This window comes from Hibiscus syriacus, unplaced genomic scaffold, assembly GCF_006381635.1.
Source record: "Hibiscus syriacus cultivar Baekdansim isolate YM2019G1 unplaced genomic scaffold, ASM638163v2 tig00117056_pilon, whole genome shotgun sequence".
NCBI classification, from domain to species: domain Eukaryota; kingdom Viridiplantae; phylum Streptophyta; class Magnoliopsida; order Malvales; family Malvaceae; genus Hibiscus; species Hibiscus syriacus.
Window position 1 is genome coordinate 194763 of NW_024063539.1, and position 22035 is coordinate 216797.

The window sequence follows — 22035 nt, forward strand, 5'->3', positions numbered from 1 at the left end:
TTTTTAGCCATCATTAGCCTCTTCACCAAGCTTCTATTATAGTCACTCACTTTCATATTTTATTCATTGGGAATGTGTATCTTAAAAATTTGTTTTTATTTAAAAAAAAAAAAATCCATTGTTTAACATCGGATATAAAAAATAATTTTGTGCACTACAGATGATACAATTCAGAAAAATTCACATAGGTAAATTTAAAATTCAAAGCTCCAAATTACATAATCTAAACATATAATTTAAATTTTAAATTGCATAATTCAAATATAAAACCTAAAATGTTTCTAAAAATAAAACTAAAGAAATATAGTCCACTAATGGTAATTTTTCTACCTACCAATAACCACCTCGAATCATCTACTCATGGGCATGACTCTTCATACATGATATCCAAAACATCATTTATCTCGGCAATAATAATTTTCTCGATTATTCCAGAGTTAAATTTTACATCTTTATATAAAAAATCACATATATCTATTTATGATATATATTGAGTGATGACACATAGTGATGACAGAAGGCAGGCAAATCAATATTTTGTTATTCCTACTCGAAATTTAGATGTTTTTATCTTATTGATCTAAACGTATACGACGTTTGATCCAAAATGTTAAGGTAAAAACTTGTTACAATATAATTTTTTTCATTTTTATTTGGGAAGGTAGAGAAATAATTGAGAGAAACTTTATAATATTTTTTTAAAAATATACATATATATGAAGATATAAATTTATATAACCTTGACGAGTTTATATAATATTGAATTCCCTCTTAGATTTGGCGAAAATAATAAACAAGATTGTAACTTTTTTTTGGTAATAACAAGACTGTATTTTAGATTCGTTTATGATATGATTTTAAAGTGAAAAAATACGTAGAGGATTTAGGGTTAGGTTAAAAGTGATAAGGTAATAGGAATAGATGTGATTGATGATGCAAAAGAAATGAGTAAACGAAAACCCTTGAAACATATTAGATGGTTAAGCATATATGGTTGGTGAAACTTGGCAACATTTGGATTGATTCATCTCTTATTTGGAATGCTTAGTGGGAATGACTTTTATGTCATTAAAGTTCCGTTTTATCTTTCAACTCATCCAAAGTTCATTTCCACATTTCAAAACTTAAATCATACATATATTTTTCTCAACTCCGTTATTTTATTCAGGATAAATCCAAGTACATTGAAATGATGTCTTATCTTACAAGATATTAAGGTGGCGTTTGGTTAGCAGGAATCCCTTGGAATTAGGGGGAATTGGAATCCAATTCCACCACCTTCTCATGTTTGGTTCAAGTTTTCAAAGAAAATTGAAATCCCTCATGACTTCAACTTTCCATCAAATGAGGGAAAGTAAATTCCACCCATTCTATGATGGAATTCAATTCTCTTGTTGGAGGAAATTGAAATTTGATCATACTACCCTTATCAATCTTTTGGTAACTTATTCATATATTGAATAAAAATATTTTTTTTATCATTTCGGGTTGGGTTTCTAATTTATATATTCGGGTCGGGTCGGGTGAAACTTTATTTTGGTCGGGTCAGGTCGATTTTTTTAAGTGTGATATTCGGGTCGGGTCGAGTTCGGGTTTAGGGTGAAAAATACCCGACCCGACCCGAAAATATATATAATTTTACCTTATATATTTAGGAATAATTACAATAATAGCCCTCTATATATAATTTTTTTTTCAATTAAGTCACTATTTTTATTGAATAAAAATAATTTTTTTATTATTTCGGGTCGGGTTTCTAATTCATATATTCGGGTCGGGTCGGGTCGGTCGGTTTTTTTAAAGTGTGGTATTCGGGTCGGGTCGGGTTCAAGTTTATGGTGAAAAATACCAGACCCGGCCCAAAAAAATATATAATTTTACCTTATATATTTAGGAATAATTACAATAATACCCCTCTATATATAATTTTTTTTCAATTAAGTCATTGTTTTTTATTGTATAAAAACAATTTTTTTATTATTTCGGGTCTGGTCGAGTTCTAATTCATATATTCAGGTCGGGTCGGGTGAAACTTTATTTTGGTTGGGTCGGGTCTCGGATGGAGGTTCTCTTGTTATCGGGTCGGGTCGGGTGGACCAAAAACTCGACCCATGACCATCCCTAATTGGGATGATTTTAATTTATGATGTTTATTAGCATGATTTTTATAATTTATTGAAATGAATAATCAATCAATAAAATTAAAATTTAATATTTTTTTATATTTTTATAATATATCGTTACATGTAATTTATAAAACAAACTAAAATTAACCAAACAGAATATGAAATTGGATTCCAATTCAATTTCATGCCAACCAAACAGAATATGAAATTGAATTCCAATTCCTGACAGATTCCAATTCCTAACATATTCTAATTCCTTCACATATTCTAATTCCCTCAGAAACATTCCAACGAACCAAACGCCACCAAAGTTTTTTATATCGATAATTTAATTTCGTACTCTTAAATTTAATAAAATTTCTTAATATAAAATTAGATGTTAATCTTTGATTATATCTATATCAATATTATTTTGAAAGATAATATTTTAAATATAAATTATAAAAGAGACCTGGATGACTTTTTTTTTTACTTTTACTTTTGAATTTTAAAATGTTTAAATATCAGGAGTGGGGACACGTGTCTTGGTTCCAATTAGATACTTAAGTTTCATCTTTAGTTCTTAGGGTTTAAAGAAGGTTAAACTACTCGTATGACCACTCAATCATTACCTTTTTTCACTTTGACCATCGATCTTTCAATTTTATCATTCGCACCACATAATTATTTAAATTAAATAATTTAAAATTAAGAAAAAAATAACCCATTCAACCTGATTGAGAATTAAATTTATTGAATTAAACTAATATTAAGACTAAATTGATAGAATACTTAAGTAATGAGGATTAAATGTAGAATTATATCGATTTTATTAACAGCCACATCACTTCCTCCATTAAATTTTAAAGGCTGATTCAACCATTTAAATAGTTTGGTGGTGTAATTGATAAAATCGAAAGACTGATGGTTAAAGGAAAAAGAGCAATAGTTGAGTGGTCATACGAATAATTTACCCTTTAAAGAATAAGTACTGCTAAAATTATCCCTTGGCTTTAAGAATAATAGATTTCAGTCTACTCCTAAAAAAGTTATATATTTTTAAATTAAAATAATAATAAAATTATATTTTATTTGTAAAAATAATAATTTAAGTCCTACTCTAAAAATTTCCAGGGTAAACTAAATTTAGTATCTTAATTTATAAATTTTGATTTGTTTTGCTCACCCAACTATTTTTTGTTTCAAAACCATACTTAATATTACGTTTTGCTTTCATTTTGGTCACATACCGTTAAAAAATTAATGGTGATGTTGATGTGTCACTACAAGATAATACTACATCATCATTAGTTTTTTTTTCTTCTAAAAGCCACATCACCAGTTCTGTTAATTTTTTAAATAATCAAAATAAAACTAAAATGTAACGTTAAATATAATTTTAAAGAAAAAATAGTTGTATGATAAAAACAAAACAAAAGTGATAATTAGAATTCTAAACGTGTATTTCACCTAAATTTCTAACATTGCCTGCTAAATATTAATATAAAAATAAATTTTTATCTTCTGGCTTAGCCAAAATGATATTTTAATAGCTTATGGTTTAGGTGAAAATTATCTTCTTCATGTATTTATGTTAATATTTATGTTGCTTTCTTCTTTGTTGGTCTCCATATTAATTTTAATGTTAATGGTTAATTGTGAATTTTCCTTGCTTTTTTTATATTACATTTTTTTTAATAATCATATCTTTATGATATTTTTTAATATCTTTATGACATTTTTTCATCTGTGTTTTGATACATTTTCGTTATTCTTTATCGATTGTTTAATCGTTTTCGTTCTATTCGTTTATCTTTTTATCAATGTTGTATTTCACGTTGTTTCGGCTAATGAAGGTAGTGTTTATTTATTATCATATTGAATTTTCTTGTTTTAGACCTCCAAATTAAATTTGAATATGCAATTATGTCTGTGGATAATTTTCCCACGTCGCTCAATTTTGATTTACGATTTCTCGGTGCTCTTTCAATAAATTGATCATCTTTTACGGTTCGTTTGTTGATGCATACATATCTATTTATATTTATCTTTGTTCGAGTTTTTTGATGGACTTTTAACATTTTGCTTATATGGTACTTGTATGATCTCAAGTTGCTAATTTCTTGTATCAATTGTTATAAGAAAATGCCTCAATTATATGTTTAGATTACTACTATTATTATAAACATTGATTACAATTATGAATTTTTTAATTAAACCAACCGCTTCTATTAAAAAAATAATAATTAAACAAAGTAATAATTTATATTATACAAAATTTGATATTTTATATTGGTATTAATTTTTTTTAATAGCTTATTCTTATCACCAAATATTGTCCAGTTTATCGTCGGGTCTAAATCTCTCCCCCTTATCTTAACTTCTACTTTCTTTCTCTTTTTTCTTTTTCTTTTTCCTTTTGCCTTAAAAAAAAGTACTTTCTTTCTCTTTTGAATTTTGGAATCTGATTTCTGAGCAACTAGGGGAGTATAGTGTGTTACAAAAGTGCTTGAATCGACGAACTTACAAATAAGAAAATGATCAAATTTCTTAATAACGAACCAGAAAAGTGAACATCGATAATTCAATATTAAATCTACATAACCATTAAAGAAAACTCAAGAATTCGACTCATCTTTTACTATTCAATCGAAATTTTCATTAAATTTATGGATTATTTTAAACAAAATATGAAGATACTCATATTCGTTCACTCAATGCATAAACTCCTATCTCAATTAAAAGAGAGTATGTGGAGATAATCTCAGGAAAAAGGATTTAAGGGTGAAAAAAGTGAAAATGACATATTTTCCTTTTTTGGTTTGTGAGAATAGAAGGTGAGTTGGAGGATGGTGTTGCCAATGAAAACATCTTCCTCACAAACAGGAAAGTTGAGATTCCATGTTATAAACTCACATTCTCTTCTCCATGAGCTGTATCCAATTATCTAAATTATTGGCGTCAAGGATCCCAAATAAATGAACCAAAACGGCATGATTTTTGTGATAGTTCTGATCCCAGATAATAGAAATTACCCAAATCAATGACTTGAATTTGGAAAATTTAAAATAACATAAACATAAACAATTTACGTTTTTTTAGTAGTTCCATGAGAATGGAAACTGCCGTTAACCTTTTTGATTTTATGGAAATGTGTGCTTAGAAGGAAGGAGTTGCTTATACACTTCTGACACGCGCCAAATATAGAGCATTGGTTCTTTGGGGAATTTTAAAAAAAAATTGTTAAAAAAATGGAAACCCCAGATTATGAATAATTAGAAAATAAAATTGCTTATCTGGCTGCTATAAATTCAGTAGTCCCTGCCTTGTGAAACCATATGTATCTGAACAACACAAGAGGAAGTTGAAAGAGAGAGGCAAACATGAAACCTGAAACCAGAAACGAGGCTGAGGACTATAAGTTAACTGTTGAAGTTCCTAAAACTGCCCATGCCGTTAGCACTGGTACATAAAAATATACATTTACTACGTAAAAAATGTTCTTTTATCCTTTTTTTAGTTCTGGGTTTTCCTATTCGTGTTTTACTTCATATGTTTTTTCTTTTTTTTGGTCACGAAAGATTTGTTTAGTTTGAAATCTGGAGATCTTGCGTTTTCTTATTTTCTGCAAACTGCAAAGTGAAGAGTGGGTTCATTTTGGATCTCCAGTGGTTTGTTTGATATTCTGATGCGACAAAAATGTTATCTTTTTTTTACTTGTTTTTGTCTCAAGGGTTTTTTTATTGCATTCTTTCACAGAAAAACATTTTTTCCCTACTGATAATTTGTTTTTCGTGTTCTGTTTGTCTAGTTTTATATGTTCTGTATGTATTTTCGAGTGTTAGTTCCATGTCCAAAATCACTAGATTTACTATTTGTTTGAATTAAGTTCTTCAATGGCTTTTGATTTTTTTTTCTCTAAGAAGCTGAACAAATACATAAAAATTACTTTCGTAGTTCTGAGATTTTGTTCTACCCTGATTAGAATATTTCAAAATAGTGACATAAGAAGGAATCATTCTTTTGGGGGTGAGTTTTTGTCTCACGATGTTCCATTTTCCATTTGAGCCATTAGACCATTTATCTTTTTACAGATTCATGGCTCCAGGCAAGTTTTGTCTTAACCACTGGTGTCAACAGTGTATTTGTCTTGGGATATTCCGGAACAATCATGGTCCCTCTCGGCTGGATAGGAGGCATAGTCGGTTTAATGTTAGCCACCATTTTGTCGTTGAATGCGAACATTCTTGTCGCCAAGCTCCATGAGCATGGAGGAAAGAGGCATATCAGATACAGAGATCTGGCAGCACAGATATACGGTACATGGCTCGAGTAAAACGAATACATGCAGAATCTGATTTTGTATAAGATCTTCATGTTTAATCATATGTTTTTATTTATGCTTGATGAACATAGGTAGGAGAGCCTATACTATTACATGGGCAATGCAATATGTTAATCTGTTTATGATTAACATTGGATTTCTCATTCTGGGTGGTTCAGCTTTAAAGGTAAGACCAGATTGTTTAAATACGCCTTACTTTCCCTTTCAAATCTACATTCTGAGTCGAAGATAGTTGTTACAAACGGTTTCAGACTATCCCGAACTCGATCTTAAGGTTTCTGACCTTTTTTTATGCCTATCTGCTCCATGAATAAGGAATCAGTTTGTCAGTTTACATGAAGTTCATATAGATATAAATAGTCCTGAAATCTTTAACATGTGAATATGTAACGCAGGCTTGTTTTGCCGTTTTCAATTACGAGCACATCATGAAACTTCCGTACTGTATTGCGATAACCGGGTTTGCTTGTGCTTTGTTTGCCATATCGATACCGCATCTGTCAGCTCTAAGAGTATGGCTGGGATGTTCAACAGTTCTTGGCCTGATATATATCATCGTGGCTTGTGTGCTTGCAGCTAAAGATGGTAAGTTGTAATATATGATATTCGCGCTGTTCGATTTTCCTTTATCACATGGAAAGTTTCGTGTAATAATCTCAGACTGATTGAACCGCAGATGAAAGTGGAGACAGAATCCTTAATAAATCAGTTTTATCTTTCCATCTGTATTTTCTTGTAAAGAATGATGCTTAACGTAGATTGAACCCTATAATCAGAGAGCAATCTTTCTTTACGAAGTGCAAGCCTCGGATGATTTCCGGCATGATGTTCGGGATGGTTTCCAGCCTCTGTACCGGATGAAAGATGAGCCAGCTTAACGTGATTCAGTAAAAAAAATGAGGGGTTTCCAAGAGGGTTTAAGCAATGCTAACCTTTTAGCCTATTTGGGTCAGCCTGACCCTGCAGGAACCCTATGTTGTTTGTTACTTTCCGGGAAAGGGAGTATTGGCTCGACCGATGAGTTAAGGCATTTGGGTGTTTGTCGTTAGCTACCTTGAACTTGAAGCTGATCACTTTAGAGCTTTAGATTATGTATCTGAACATTGCAGTCAAAACCTTAAGAAGTTTTTGAGCCATCATATGCATGAAATTAAATATATCCTTGCCTGTTGTCTATAGAATAAATAGGCACTGCTTAGCTCCTGCAGGCTGCAACATATAGGGAACTTTGCTCGATTTCCCGATAACGCTGTTAGCTCCTAGGATACAAGTGGCTGGTGTTAATATCATTCAGTTTCACTTGATTTTGATTCGGAACCCTGATCTACTCCTTTTTGTCCTCGTATTTTGCATCATTTATGTGACAATAACGATTCCGATGCTGTTATAGGAATTAATGCACCTCCCCGAGATTATAGCATACATGGGAAATCAAGTAGCAGAATTTTTACAACTATAGGAGCATCTGCAAATCTTGTGTTTGCATTCAATACTGGAATGTTACCAGAAATACAGGTAGGGCAGACTATCTTAATGATTACAAGTTCATCCCTCCGATGCTGGTAATAAAAACCTCTAAACTTCTTCCTTTAACACCATGAATTAGTGTTTATATCAAGGCTCTATATATATAGAACTTCATGTTTGCTTCGACAGACATCGGTCCCAGCTCAGCCATACCGATCCATCCGTTTCTGTGAGGATGTGTCTTGAAAGTCGAGGAAAGATGGGTGGGTTAGGGTGGCTCCTAGATTTAAATCTTATTCATTCCGAATATTTCGTATAGAATTTGTCAAAATCGTTGTTTCCCATTTATTGAAATCTTGTTACTTCAACTCTAAGACATAGGTTGAATTTTAGCCATGTTGCATACTTGCATTCCTTCCCTGTTTTTTCCCCCTGCTTCTGATACATTGTTTCTCATAACAGGCAACAGTGAGGGAGCCTGCAGTGAAGAACATGCTGAAAGCTTTGTACTTTCAGTTCACCGTCGGAGTTGTACCGATGTTCGCCATTACCTTTATCGGCTACTGGGCTTACGGAGCGGCGACATCCACATATTTGCTCAACAGTGTAAGCGGTCCACTTTGGATTAAGGCGTCTGCCAACATATCCGCCTTCCTGCAATCTATCATTTGTTTGCACGTAAGTGTGTTTTACTTATTTGTATCATCAAGTTCAACCACTTGTAGCAATGCCTCACGAATCTGATGTGTTCCTCCCCCTCGTGCCGTTAGATATTCGCGAGCCCGACTTATGAGTACTTGGACACCAAGTTCGGTATCAGAGGAAGCGCGTTGCAACTCAACAACTTGTCCTTCAGAATAGCAGCAAGAGGCGGGTACCTTGTCATCAGTACACTGGTGTCGGCTCTTCTTCCATTCCTGGGAGATTTCGAGAGCCTCACCGGGGCGTTGAGCACGTTTCCACTAACGTTTATCCTGGCAAACCACATGTACATCGTGGCAAAGAACAAACTGAGTCTGTTACAAAAGCTGTGGCATTGGTTCAATGTTGTTATCTTCAGCATCATGTCTGTGGCAGCAACAGTTGCAGCTTTAAGGCTCATAGCTGTGGACTCCAAACAATATCATGTGTTTGCCGATCTGTGATCAACTACTAGGGGCTTAGAAAAATACCAAAAGAAATGACAGAAACCCGATTCGAATGTAATGTTCGTTTCTGTTTTGATTAGACTAATGATATTAATGTAATGTATTCAGTCAGTAATCGGTTCATAAGGTAGAAAAAGAAACCACAAGTACTGTTGGAACCGAGCAGAATTGTATTTTAATTTAATTTAAACTAGTTTTTAAGTTTGGTTTGGTTTCTTAAAAATGAGAGTATTTTACTTGAATGCATGTTTCTTTCTCGAAACCTTGTGTAAAAAACAACTCAAACCATGACTTTGGCTGCATTTTCTGCATAAAAGGGTTTTCTATCGATCTTCAAACAACTGTAAACATGAAAAGCAAATATCCAATTTGGATTTAAAATTCATTAGAAAAAACATTTCAAGCCATAGGATTTTAGCTAAATATACATTATATATATTTTCCACCTATTTGTTCTTGGGTAAAATAACCGATACTATATCAGACCTCGGTTTCATTTTTAATGAAGTGATATGGTTGTAACAAAATTTTAATTGAGTGATTTGATTATAATGTTTTAAAATTAGGTGGCCTATTTATAATCTGACTAATAATATAGTGATCTGAATAGTAGTTTGCCCTATGTTTTTTAACTAAATCTCTAGTGATTGACCAAAACTAAATAATTATGGACCGCACCCAATTATGGGACTTTTACCCTTGCCTAGGCCTGACCCCATTGTGGATTGGGCCTTTCAGGCCATGCAGTCTGCCTAGCCAATAAGTAGGTATAATACAACTCTCAAATTAGATTGGCAATGGGAGTTGCATTTTGTCTTATTCTGCACCATCTCTTCCCCTAACTTTGACTTATATTTTTTTTTATTAGCCTAGAATAGTGTATTTTCATAATTTATTTTAATTTTGGACAATACACACCATGTAAGTGCAGCTGCATGAATATTCTAAGGTGATTATACGGTAATATATGTTCATGATCTTTTTTAACCATTGACAACACACACCAATAATTATTTTATATATATTATATATTTAATTGTTTGGTACATTTTATGTAGGTGGAGAGTTTAATAATAAATTAACAGAAGTATAGACAATAATTTCAAGGATTGTTCAAACAATACTTCTTAAATTTAATCTCATGATTAATTAACATTAAATGATTTATGCAACCATTAATTTATTAGATAAGTGTGTTTGTTTAAAACATTATAGTCTCTAAAGAATATCTTTAGGTATACTCACTGGTATAATTAAAACAATTAGAGCCAAAATTTAGTTGGTCAAACTCTAAATGAATATATAAAACAAGAACAATATTATTGATTGAAATGAGAGAAATCGTAGTTTCCCAATTTTAAGATTATTTGATGATTAAGTTTACTTAAATAAAAAAAATTTATAAAATAAAGATTATTAGTGACCAACTTTATTTTCTATATATTTATAAGGTAATTTTTAGATTTTAAAAGAATAATAACAATAAATTATTTTGGAGATATATAATTCTTTTTATGATCTCTACAATTATTGTTTATTGTGATTTATGTTGTAAAGAAGAGTTTTGTAGGGATGTTGACAAAATATTTAGGATACACCGAATTTTTAGATATATATACCAAATTTTAGGGATAAAGATAATTACATATATTTACACTATTTTTTATAAGTTTATAGTGAATTATTATTTCTCTCATCCTAAAGATAGATAAAACCAAATCATTAATTTTAATTCTCGTCTCTTATGATCTATTTTATATTGATCTTAAGATTAGAATAATTATTAAGCATATTTTATGTTTTTAATTATATTTTGTTTTAAATCCAAAACATATTAAAAAGATAGGGATAATATATTCTACAAATCATAAAAAATTATTGAAAATAATGTGATGATATGAAAATGTATGTCTCGGATTGATTATATAAAAGATTTAGTATTTGATAGTGTCTCGTACACCAATTTTCTTTTCAAGAAATCTAATGTATAATTTCATAACTGTGCTCACTATTTTAATTTGTAATTACTATAATAGATTTAACTTTTTAGTAACTTAGTACAAAAGTTTTTTTTTTAAATATTTTGGGGTGATTATAAGGTAATATATGTTCATAATTTTTCTTATCAATTAACAACGCACATACACTTTATAAACGTAATTTCTCGAACCTAAAACCTCAAAGTAAAATAATACTCCCTTTAATTAATAAGATCACTCAATAACGGTCAATAATTTTGAGTCATATGAAAAGAGTAAACGATAAATAATAAAATTACAGACATTTATGCAGCTATTAAAAATATCATTTAGTTCTACTCCCCAATAAAGGAAGAAGAGAAAATGTTTATCCTAATAAACTCTTAAAACCTTCCTTATAAATTTATTGGTGAATATTCTTAATTATTAGATTAATTTTTTTAAAATAGAAAACATGGAATAATTGTAGTAATATTTTACTTGAATTATGCTTTTTAAATTTTTAAATTTCATTAGGTTCAAGTTCTTTCATTAGTCCGTGTACTATACATAAGTTATATGTTTAGTTCATACACTCCAATTTGATTAAATTTAAATTATGCTTTTTAAATTTTGAAATTTCAATTCTCATCCAAATAATACATGGACAATATGAGTCGATTCTAGGGACTTGAAGTTATCAAATTATAAAATATAGATTAAATCTACAATTTACACGTAATACATAGACTAACAATAGAAGTTCAAATTTACACGGTTATTGTTTGGTTTGAGAACAAATTTCAAAATTTTAAAAGTATTTGGACTAAAAAAAATTAGAGCACGTAAATTAAGTCCATAACGTACACATTATACAGGGACTAATAGAATAATTTAGCCTATTTATTGCTCTAAAATTTTAATGTTTAATAATTAGTTTAAATTTGTGAACCACCTAAATTATGAAGAAGAAATTCTGGATGAATCAACGGTGCTTGAGCTAAAATCTTTACTGTCAATACATAGACTAGCTCATTATGATTATATTTTTTGTTCAAAGTTTGAAAAAGTAAGGTGAATGTTAGAATATATTAATTAGCCATTAAGTTTGTTCATAATTAGAGTTACTGTTGGGCTATAAATATAATACATGTAATGGGCTAGAAGATATCTTTGGTTCTCACAATACCCATCAATGAATGGATAAATAATTAGAACCGGCTACAGTTTAACCCATATGTTTATTATTTCTAAATTCTGCAATCCAATCTCTTGCAAATTAAGGACATGATTTCGCCCATAAACATACACTAATTCCGTCACTTCATTTCAACCTCAGAGTGTTGGGACTTGATTTGGCCCGCAAACTAAGCATGTGAATCATGTACACTTCGTGCTTTTTTATTTAAACTTTTTCTTAACTGTTTATTGGGTAATCAAATGGATTTGGGAACACTAAATCTAATATTTATACAAAATATTAATTTAATTTTGATGTACGAATCAGTCCAAAACTATGGTTTTTTGAACATTACTCCTAAACTAGTATATACACTTCGGGATTCTTTTTAGGGGGCGTTTGGTTCATGGAATATAGCATTATCTTCGGGAATAAGATTACCGGAATATTATATTACCTTACACATTACCGGAAATATTACACTATTGTGTTTGGTTTGTTTGACAGGAATGTATAATTAAAGTGTTTGGTTAAAATAATAAAATATTAATGGAATGCATATTTTACTAAATTATCCTTATGATATTTTATTAACAAGTTGAATTCCAAATATTTAAATGAAAATATTTATATAAAATTCATAGAAAATATATTATTGTATTATTTTTAATTTATATATTTTTTATTAAATTTAAATTCATAAAATTTATATAATTTTTTTACAATATTTAAAAGATAAATGGGCATATTAAAAGAGTAAATATGTCATATATTATTTTAAACTTAATTAATATTTAAAAAGTTATGATAATTTGTGAAAATAAATTTTTGAAAACAAAAAATTATAGCTTTTGAAATAAAAGTAAGGATATTTTTTAAACAAATCTTTTGTTTCAAGGGCATTTTAGTCCAAGTGAAGGGAAACAAAAAATACCTAAGAAAAGCTTGGGATTAGCATTCTCGGTAAAAAGAGGAATTTTTTTACTGTTGGGAATATTTCCCATCCAAACGTGGGAATTTGAATATGGAAAAAAATTCCTACCAAGAATTTTGAATTTCATGATCCAATCACCCCCTTAATGCAAATAGAAGCTATAGTTTTATTTTAGAAAATTAAAATTATAATAAATATTTATAACTATAATAAAAAACTAAATATATAATTAAGATTTTTTTTATAATCATTAATACAAGAAATTAGTCACTTAATATCATACAAAGACCATACAAAGAAAAAATTGTAAATACATAAAAAAAATCGAATAAAATATAGGTGTGAATAGATATGATTGCATAGGTAAACAAACTGCAACATGAGATCAAACTATCGAAAGACTACTAATAACCGCAAATTAGAGTCGAGCGTTGTGAGAAAATTATCTCCCAACGTAAATCGCATATCTAAATTCAATCTGGGTCCAAAGCCAAGCATATTAATATGATAATAAATAAGTGACATATCGATCAGTTGAGACGACATCAAATTCAGTATTGAAAAAATTAAACGATGAGAATAACCAAACGACCGATAAAAAAGATTAAAAGCGTGCCAAAAAAAATGAAAATATATCAAATGTTATAAAAATAGAATTATTAGAAACTAAAAAAAAAAGCAAACAATCAAATATGTGATATAAGAAAAATAAAGAAAACAAGAAATAATAACGGTCGCCAATTAACATGTGTACGAAGGAAAGCGATGCAAAGAAATTGAAAACTCCTATTCATGGAGGGTCTCCTTTTTAGTTTATCTTGAAACGGAGCCTAAACATTCAAATCTACCCCCTTGAACCTTTGGCCCCCCCCCCCTCTTTTTTTAACAATATTTACCTAGAGGGAGGGAAAGAGAAAGAAGAATTTTGTTCATAATTGATATTGAAACCCACAACTTAGAGATAAAAGAAATTAACTGAGAATTTTTAACCACATACTTTAAAAATTATTAAAAATAAGATTTAATTTAGTTAAAAGACTTTGAATAAATGATATAAAAAATTATTAACATACCAAAAATAATAATGATTTGTCAAAATCAAAGACACCAATAAAATTTAATAAAAAAAAGGATACCAATAAAATATTTATATAAAAAATTTCATTTCTATTTATTCAAAGTTTTACAACGTACAACAATAGAAATTTGATATGCATTCAATAACAGAGACTGCATATCGATTTTGACGGTAGAAATTAAGGGAACTCGTTACGTTAAAAAAATTAACAGATTAAAAAATAGAGTTGACAAATCAAAATTTGAAATCATACTTTTTCAAAAAAATAAAAAAAAAATCAAAACATACTATAACATTTTTTTTAAGGTATGATAATGAAATAGTAAAAGTCAAACTGGGGCTGCTATTCCAACTTTTGAGTTCTTTTTTATCCCTCCTTATTAGAGTACCAGAGTTGGTATTTGCTGTGTTTTAATATAGGGATATAAATTTTTATGTTAGAAAAATGAATTTTTAAATATAAAAACGAATTTATAAATTTTTAGAAGGTAGAAACAACCCTAATTAACCAGGTCCATCAATGCTTCGATATTATAAGCAGCTTGTAGTATTTCCTAAGTTTCTTGGTCTTACCCTATTCGTTACCTTGACCTTCTCTTGTCGGCCAACCTCTAGGTTATTTGCATTGTGATTGGATTTGGGTTTGTCCTTTAAAAATTAAAATGACTTGCATTCCTCTGTTTCCAGATGCACCAAATCGTGACGGTAAAAAACAGTGACTAAAGTTTTAGCATTTCCTAACGTGATACATCCCTGGATCTCGGCACTGTGATTGGATTTGGCGTTTGTCCTTTAATTTTTAGGGTTTGTCACATGTTTAGAGGTTGACCAACTCTTTCCTTTTCTAAATATATTGTCTTGTGTAACATGTGTGTATTTCTTAAAAAATACAAAATGGTTACGATTGCTGCCAGGCTTTTCTGTTAATTTAGAGGTTTGATTAGGGATGAATATATGATATTATATTAAAGAAATGAATTTATAAGAATTTATGAAAATAAATTATCAATAACTATACAAAAAAAACTAAATTATATAAAAATTTGAATTTTTTTGAAGAACTATCATCCCGTACATGATTTTTTGGTTGAGAGGTTTATGGGATAGAATAAAACATAAATCTAGAATAAAAAAATTAATGGTGTAGATAGTTTTTCAAATCATTCCTTAGTTGTGCCGATAGTTATGGTTTTATAATACTTGTATATTGGATAATGATAATTGGGTATTGCTATAATGCATGGATTAAAATGGCTAAAGCTTTATTTGACTTAGTTTATGTGCACATATGAAATTGACAAATTTTTATTTGACAATAGGGCTTTGGGAGACTTAGTTATATGGAATAAAAAGACTAGAGTTTTATTTGACTTCATTTATTTGGGGGGAAAATGAGAGTTTTATTTGGCTAAAGCTTATTGGCATTAGGATTTAAGGAGATTTACTTTATTTGACTTAGTTTATATGGATTAAAATTTTATTTGACTTTATTTATTTACAAAAGTGACATTGATGAAGCTTGCTTATAGTGGTAGTAGGATATATATGAGTTGAAATGACTACCGTAAAATATCTATAAAATAATATTTTTTTTGGATTTAAAAAATTATTAATTTGTTAAGTTTATTGATAAATAAATATTTTATTAATTTAAAGAATATTTCATACTTTATGCATGAATTTTTTAATCAAAATTATATATATATACCATGAATCAAAGTTAATCTTATAGGTGCATGTATCAAAGTTATTTGGTTAATGTAACAAAAAAGAGTTAATTAATTAGTTCATATAATAAAAAAGAAAAAAATAGTTTCAAAAGTTAGGTATATATTTATTGGATATATTAAAATTTGAATTATAAATAAATACATGTACATATAATAATATTGTAGTTCATATCATCTTTTCTTACATAGTTTCTCATTGGAAAGGTGTAAAAAAGTTTACATTGACATATGAGATGAGGAAAACATTAGGTGAGTCCAAAAATGAGTATCCCTCTTCAAGTTAAAAAGATTCATAATAGTGGGTTCAACGAACTTTTGATTTCTCTATCAGCCAATCAACAATATCAAATACTCTCATTTGAACATTTGTCAAAAAGAGAAAGAATAGCAATTAATTGCCATTGTCGAGTCGCATTGATGATTAGATTGTTTTTTTTTTTAAATTTTGTTCGCTGGTCGGGTGTTAAAATGACTAGTAGAAAGATGTTGCTTATAGTATACAATTGTCCAGTCCATTCCAAGGTTATTGAAGGCTTGAAAAGCATTGAATTATTCCTTTTGCCTCCAAATTCAACAATGTGATGCTGAAATTGTTAAAGCAGTTGAGATTTATTATCAGAGTCGTTTTAATTCCAGCATCTTGGAAAGTTACGAGAAATGGGAAATAAATCTTGAAAAGATTAATGTATTGGATGCAACCCATTTCATTAATGTTGCTTGGAGCTGTATTGATGTAAAAAATTATTATTTATTTATTAAATATTTATTGTAAATTATTATATGACTTGTTTTATTTGTAAAAATGAAATTGCTAAAGTTTATTTGATTAAAAGTTTGGCGTAGAACATTATTTGACTTGATTTATATGGATAAAAAATGAAAACTTTATTTAAGTTAGTTTATTTTATGATCACCCCAAATTTGTTTTTTTTTCTAGTTTAGCCCTATTAATGGTGGATAATAAGTTGAAATTTCTCATTTATGTGTTTCATGATTGAACTTGTTTACATACAATATCAGATGTCTTAACAGTATCTAATAACTCAAATTTAATGAAACAAATGACCGAGTTCGTATAAATCACTCAAACCAACACTTGAATTAAAAACAATAATTCCCTCTATTCTGATCAAATAAACTATCAAATTAGTTTAAATTAAACTACCGGTCATTAACAGTTAATGGTTGCTAATATGATAATTAAATAAATTTATACTTATTTAATTCTTTGCATATACACATTCAATTAATTTAATTCTTTGCGTATACACATTCAATTGATTTAATTCTAATTAAAAGATAATTAATCTTAAAAATTTATAAATCATTTTAATTTATTATAATTTTAAATAAAAATATTTAATAAATTTAATCAACTAATGACATAAAAAATGGCTATTTGACCAAACTGACACGCCTTTAACGAATATTTACTTTTTTGACATCGTTTAATATATATTTCCCGAAGTGACACCCTTTCGGCTGAGTTGGCGAAAGGCGCGTCCCCGGGGAATTATCAAATGTAAAGTGTTTAATAATAAATATTTTATTTTTATTATTATTATTATAAATTAATAATATATTATGTAAAGTGTTTCGATTATAATGTAAGAATTATCAAATGTATTTTGTTAATGTGTGTTAAAGGTGAAGTGAATTATCTACATTAATATGATATAACAATATATGAAAACCAGTTTTGACTTTATTGTAGTTATAGGAAAAATGTATGAAATTATAATATTACACATATGGTTATATTATTATTTTTGATTTTGATTATCGATCTATTAATTTTATCAGTTAATTATTTAAATGTTATCAATCTAGTCATCTCTTATCAATATTTAACGAAAATATTGATGCATAAGTTAATAAATTAGTATAATTACATATTTAATCTTCAAGACTTACATATTTTATGAAATTAGTCTTATTGAAAATTTAATTTAATAAATTTAATCCTCCAATCAGAACATGAAATGTGTCATCGTATACATAAATTTTTTAATAACTTTTAATTTGTTTAATTTAATATTTTTCTCTACTTAGAATGTGGAATTATTATTATATTTTAAAAAAAATATAACTAATAATATTAATTATTATATTAAATAAATATATATTTAAAATATTTATGTATTTAAAAGTTAAAAAAATTATTTAGGTGTACATACATTGACAAATTATATAAATACAATAACATTAAATTATTAGAAACAAAAACATTCATTTAAATACAATATTAATTACATAAGAGTTAACAGTTATATGATGATAACAGAGTTGGACATTTTTTCTATTGTGCCCGATGTTTCTACAATGCCCACATCGTTTTTGTTCTGTTGACTTCTCCCGAATATCCATATCACAATGTATTCTAATAGATTTTGGACGACCTGAGTCCCTCAATAGCAATGGATCTGGTACAATTGTAAGCCAAGTTTGAATCTCATTTGGGTCTCTTTCGTTTCCTATGGGCGGAAACTCAAATTCATATACCTTGAATACTTGTGAAAGTTGGTATACGGGATCAACATAATTTTTGTAGTCCAAATGCGAATGTGAGCAAGCAGCAATGACATGAGAGCATGGATATTTGAGTGCTTGAAAGAAACCACAATCGCACCACCTCTCTTGCAGATTAACTCTAAAAGAGTTAGCTCCAATCCCTTGCAGCGGACGTGGCATTTCGGTTACACGAAACAATTCACGGGTGCGAGAAAAATTTGTAACTAACATCCCATTTGATGCAGCCATTTTTTTTCTGTAAATCAACTACTAGTCTTGGGTGGTAAATATGTCCGTTTTGCATCCAAGTAAGAGCTTGTCCACCGAGCTTTGCAAAAAGTTGACCCAAACGAAAATAAGTCGTTTTAACCAACGCCGTGACTGGTAAATGACGCGCCCCCTTTAAGGTTGAATTTATTGCTTCAGCCAAGTTTGTTGTCATATGACCATAGCGATACCCCTCGTCATATGCATTTGTCAACATTTCTTTGTTGATGTCCATAATGTACTCGCACCCCTTCTTATTTTTGCCAAACAGCTCTTGTAGCATCGACTCAAACCTTTGAGGTAAGAGTTCGTAACCTAAGCCATTAGGAATATGTAATAGTTAATATGAAGTATAAATAAGTAATAAGAAATTGATAGAAAAATTGGAAAAAAGTAACATACCCATCCGCACGACTAACTGACATTCATCGTTCTTCTTGTATTTTCCGTAATAGTTTGCAGCAATATGACGGACACAATAACGATGTTGAACATGTGGAGGTCTATACATTGTACCCAAAGAGTCCATTGCTGCTTTTATCCCAGCTCCTCGGTCTGAAATAATGCATACTCGTTCCTTGGTGACAACATGTAAACGTAAATTTTTAAGGAAAAAAGCCCAAGACTCGGTGTCTTCTCTTTGAACGAGGGCAAACGCAACAGGAAGAATATTGCGGTTTCCATCTTGGACCACAGCCAATAATAAAACTTGCTTGTATTTCTCATACAATAAAGTACCATCAATTTATACAACTGGTTTACAGTACTTGACTGCATTAATACACTGAGGGTGAGTCCAAAAGACACGGTAAAATTGGCAGCGATCGCGAACCATTCGATCATTCACGTAATGATGTTGAGTTTCGAACTCAACAATTATCCCGGGATTAAGTCTTTGCACAACATGAAACCAACTGGGCAGCTCGTTGTAAGAGGAATCCCATTCGCCATGAAGTTTGCAAATGACATTCTGTTTTGCCAACCACGCTTTTTATATGAGACAGTGTACCCATATTGTGACTGTATAGCAGAAATCAACGCTGCAACAGCTATATGAGAGCTTTGCTTCACAATGGGCATGATTGCTTGACAAATAATGTTGGAGTCCAAGTTGGGATGATCCTGGTTTATACCTGTTGCTCAACATGTATGAGGACCGTTGTATCTGGTTAGTTCCCATAAGTTGTTCTTCCTCTTCCTCTTTGATACACGGACCATCCATTGACATCCGTTGTCATGTTCACGCGTCGGGGGACGATGATATTGAGACGGTTGACGTCTTTCTCGGCGCCTAGGAATGTTAACCCCTCGTGCTTCCGCCGAAAGTAGAAACGTCTTCCCATTTTCATTAAACCAGTCCATATAGTTATCCGTAACCATATGACCATTTTCAGCGTAATATTGTCGAGGGGCCAACAGTGTATATCGGTTCTCCCAAAGCGCAATCCAATCTCTGTGTCTCACTACCCAGTTAACATCTTTCTTTCCTCGTCTATCTATGTTATGCACGTCGTCTAAATTCCTAGGTGCTCCAGGAATATATTGCGTACAACCATAGTGACGGAGCACGCGATCAACTGGATGCCACTCAATAATAGCATAACATATAAGAGGTATAACCGATATCCATACCTCTAATGACCCACTAAGGTGGGGTGGGATGCAAGCTTTTACTTCATCGCTCGCATAAGGTATCAACTGAAACTGAAATATAAATATACAATTCAAATAAATAAAATATTCTAATTATATCTAGCATTTTAAATTAAAATATTAATAATTAAACAAATTTAAAAACATACCTCAGACCCAGCTTTCGTATCAATAAGTAAACGAATTTCCTCTAACCCAGTAGGTATACTTTTATGGTCCTTTCTTTTCATCGACCACCTATGAAATATAATATAAACTAAATATCACCCTATTTAATTGAAAATATTTAAATCAAAATTTAGTTCGAAAATTACCTCAATAATAAGGGGAATACGTATGGTTCATTCACGATCGGACATAAAAAAGGCATGCGGAACCACGCCCATGATTATAGAGCAGAAGACATCCACCGATAGCAGTTTTCTTATAATTCGTCGCCCGACACATTTCTCTAAAGAGAAATGCCAAAACTGCAGTGCCCCAACTATATCTTCCAGCTTCATCAAAATCGATCAGATGCCGCAACCACATATAATGCACCTGGTTGCGAGATTTGTCGGGCATCAATATTCCTCCAATTATTCGTAGAATATATGCCCGAGCACATGCCTTTACTTGATCCTCTGAAGCATTTTCATTTAAAACCTCAAAATTAGCTTTCAACCAAGATAAAGCTATTCTACCTCCATTAAAATCTGGCGGAGCAGCTCCAAGATAATCAATGCACATTGATTTCCAATCACCATCCGTCATACCACACATCATATTTCCGTCGACGGGAAGCCACAGATGCATAGAGACATCCTCCAATGTAATTGTGGCCTCTCCACATGGAAGGTGAAAAGTGTGTGTCTCGGGCCTCCACCTCTCAATTAGTGCAGAAATTCGGACAGGTTCGAGTTTGCAACCGCCTATAATTGTTGTAATATACCCGAACCCGGCAGAAGCCAAATATGGCAAAATACGTTCCGGTGTCGGTATACGTGGATTTTTAATAAAAGTCTCTAAAATACGATCAGTATCCTAAATAATATATATTATAAAAAATAAAAATTAATATAAATTCATAATAACTTTAAAATAAAAATAAATTTAAATATTAACATTAATTATAAAAAATATTACCATATCGCTAAAATGTCTGGAGATATGATCAATATCCAATCGCAACAGCATTTCGTTTTCCATTATAATTGTAGACAAAACAATATAATTAGCAAAAAAAAATTAATAATTCTAAATAAATAATAATTATATAAATATTATTTTAATAAAAAATAATATTTACATAAATATATTAATATAAAATATAATAACTATTTAAAAAAAGACTAACATAAAATTAAATTTCTTACCACTAATAACAAATTTAAAACTCAAATAGTTGGAGAATTTGAGTTATATAAGAGATGAGAATATGATTTTGGTGTGAAGAATGAGGGAGGGTTGAGGGGGTTTATATAGGGGAGGAGATGGGTAGTTAGGGAAAACGGATTGGGGCATTTATGGCATTTAATAAAAGGCGCATCCCCGGGGATGCGCTTTCCACACGTGTAAGTCGAGTCAGTGAAGGCGCGTCCCCGGAGATGCGCCTTCCACACGTGACATCCAACTCAGTGAAAACACGGATAAAACGCGTCCCCGAGGACACACCTTTTA

At 30.2% G+C, this 22035-nt stretch overlaps 1 protein-coding gene across 1 annotated transcript; it reads left to right on the plus strand.

Annotated features, from left to right (window-relative positions):
• Positions 1-5448: 5448 nt before the first annotated feature.
• LOC120198619 (proline transporter 1-like) lies at positions 5449-9184 on the plus strand. The gene is made up of 7 exons (XM_039199927.1): positions 5449-5570; positions 6200-6424; positions 6522-6616; positions 6846-7035; positions 7841-7965; positions 8380-8595; positions 8688-9184. The coding sequence occupies exons 1-7, from the start codon at positions 5489-5491 to the stop codon at positions 9060-9062; spliced, it is 1308 nt and encodes a 435-aa protein (XP_039055858.1). The 5' UTR covers positions 5449-5488; the 3' UTR covers positions 9063-9184.
• The last annotated feature ends 12851 nt before the right edge of the window (positions 9185-22035 follow it).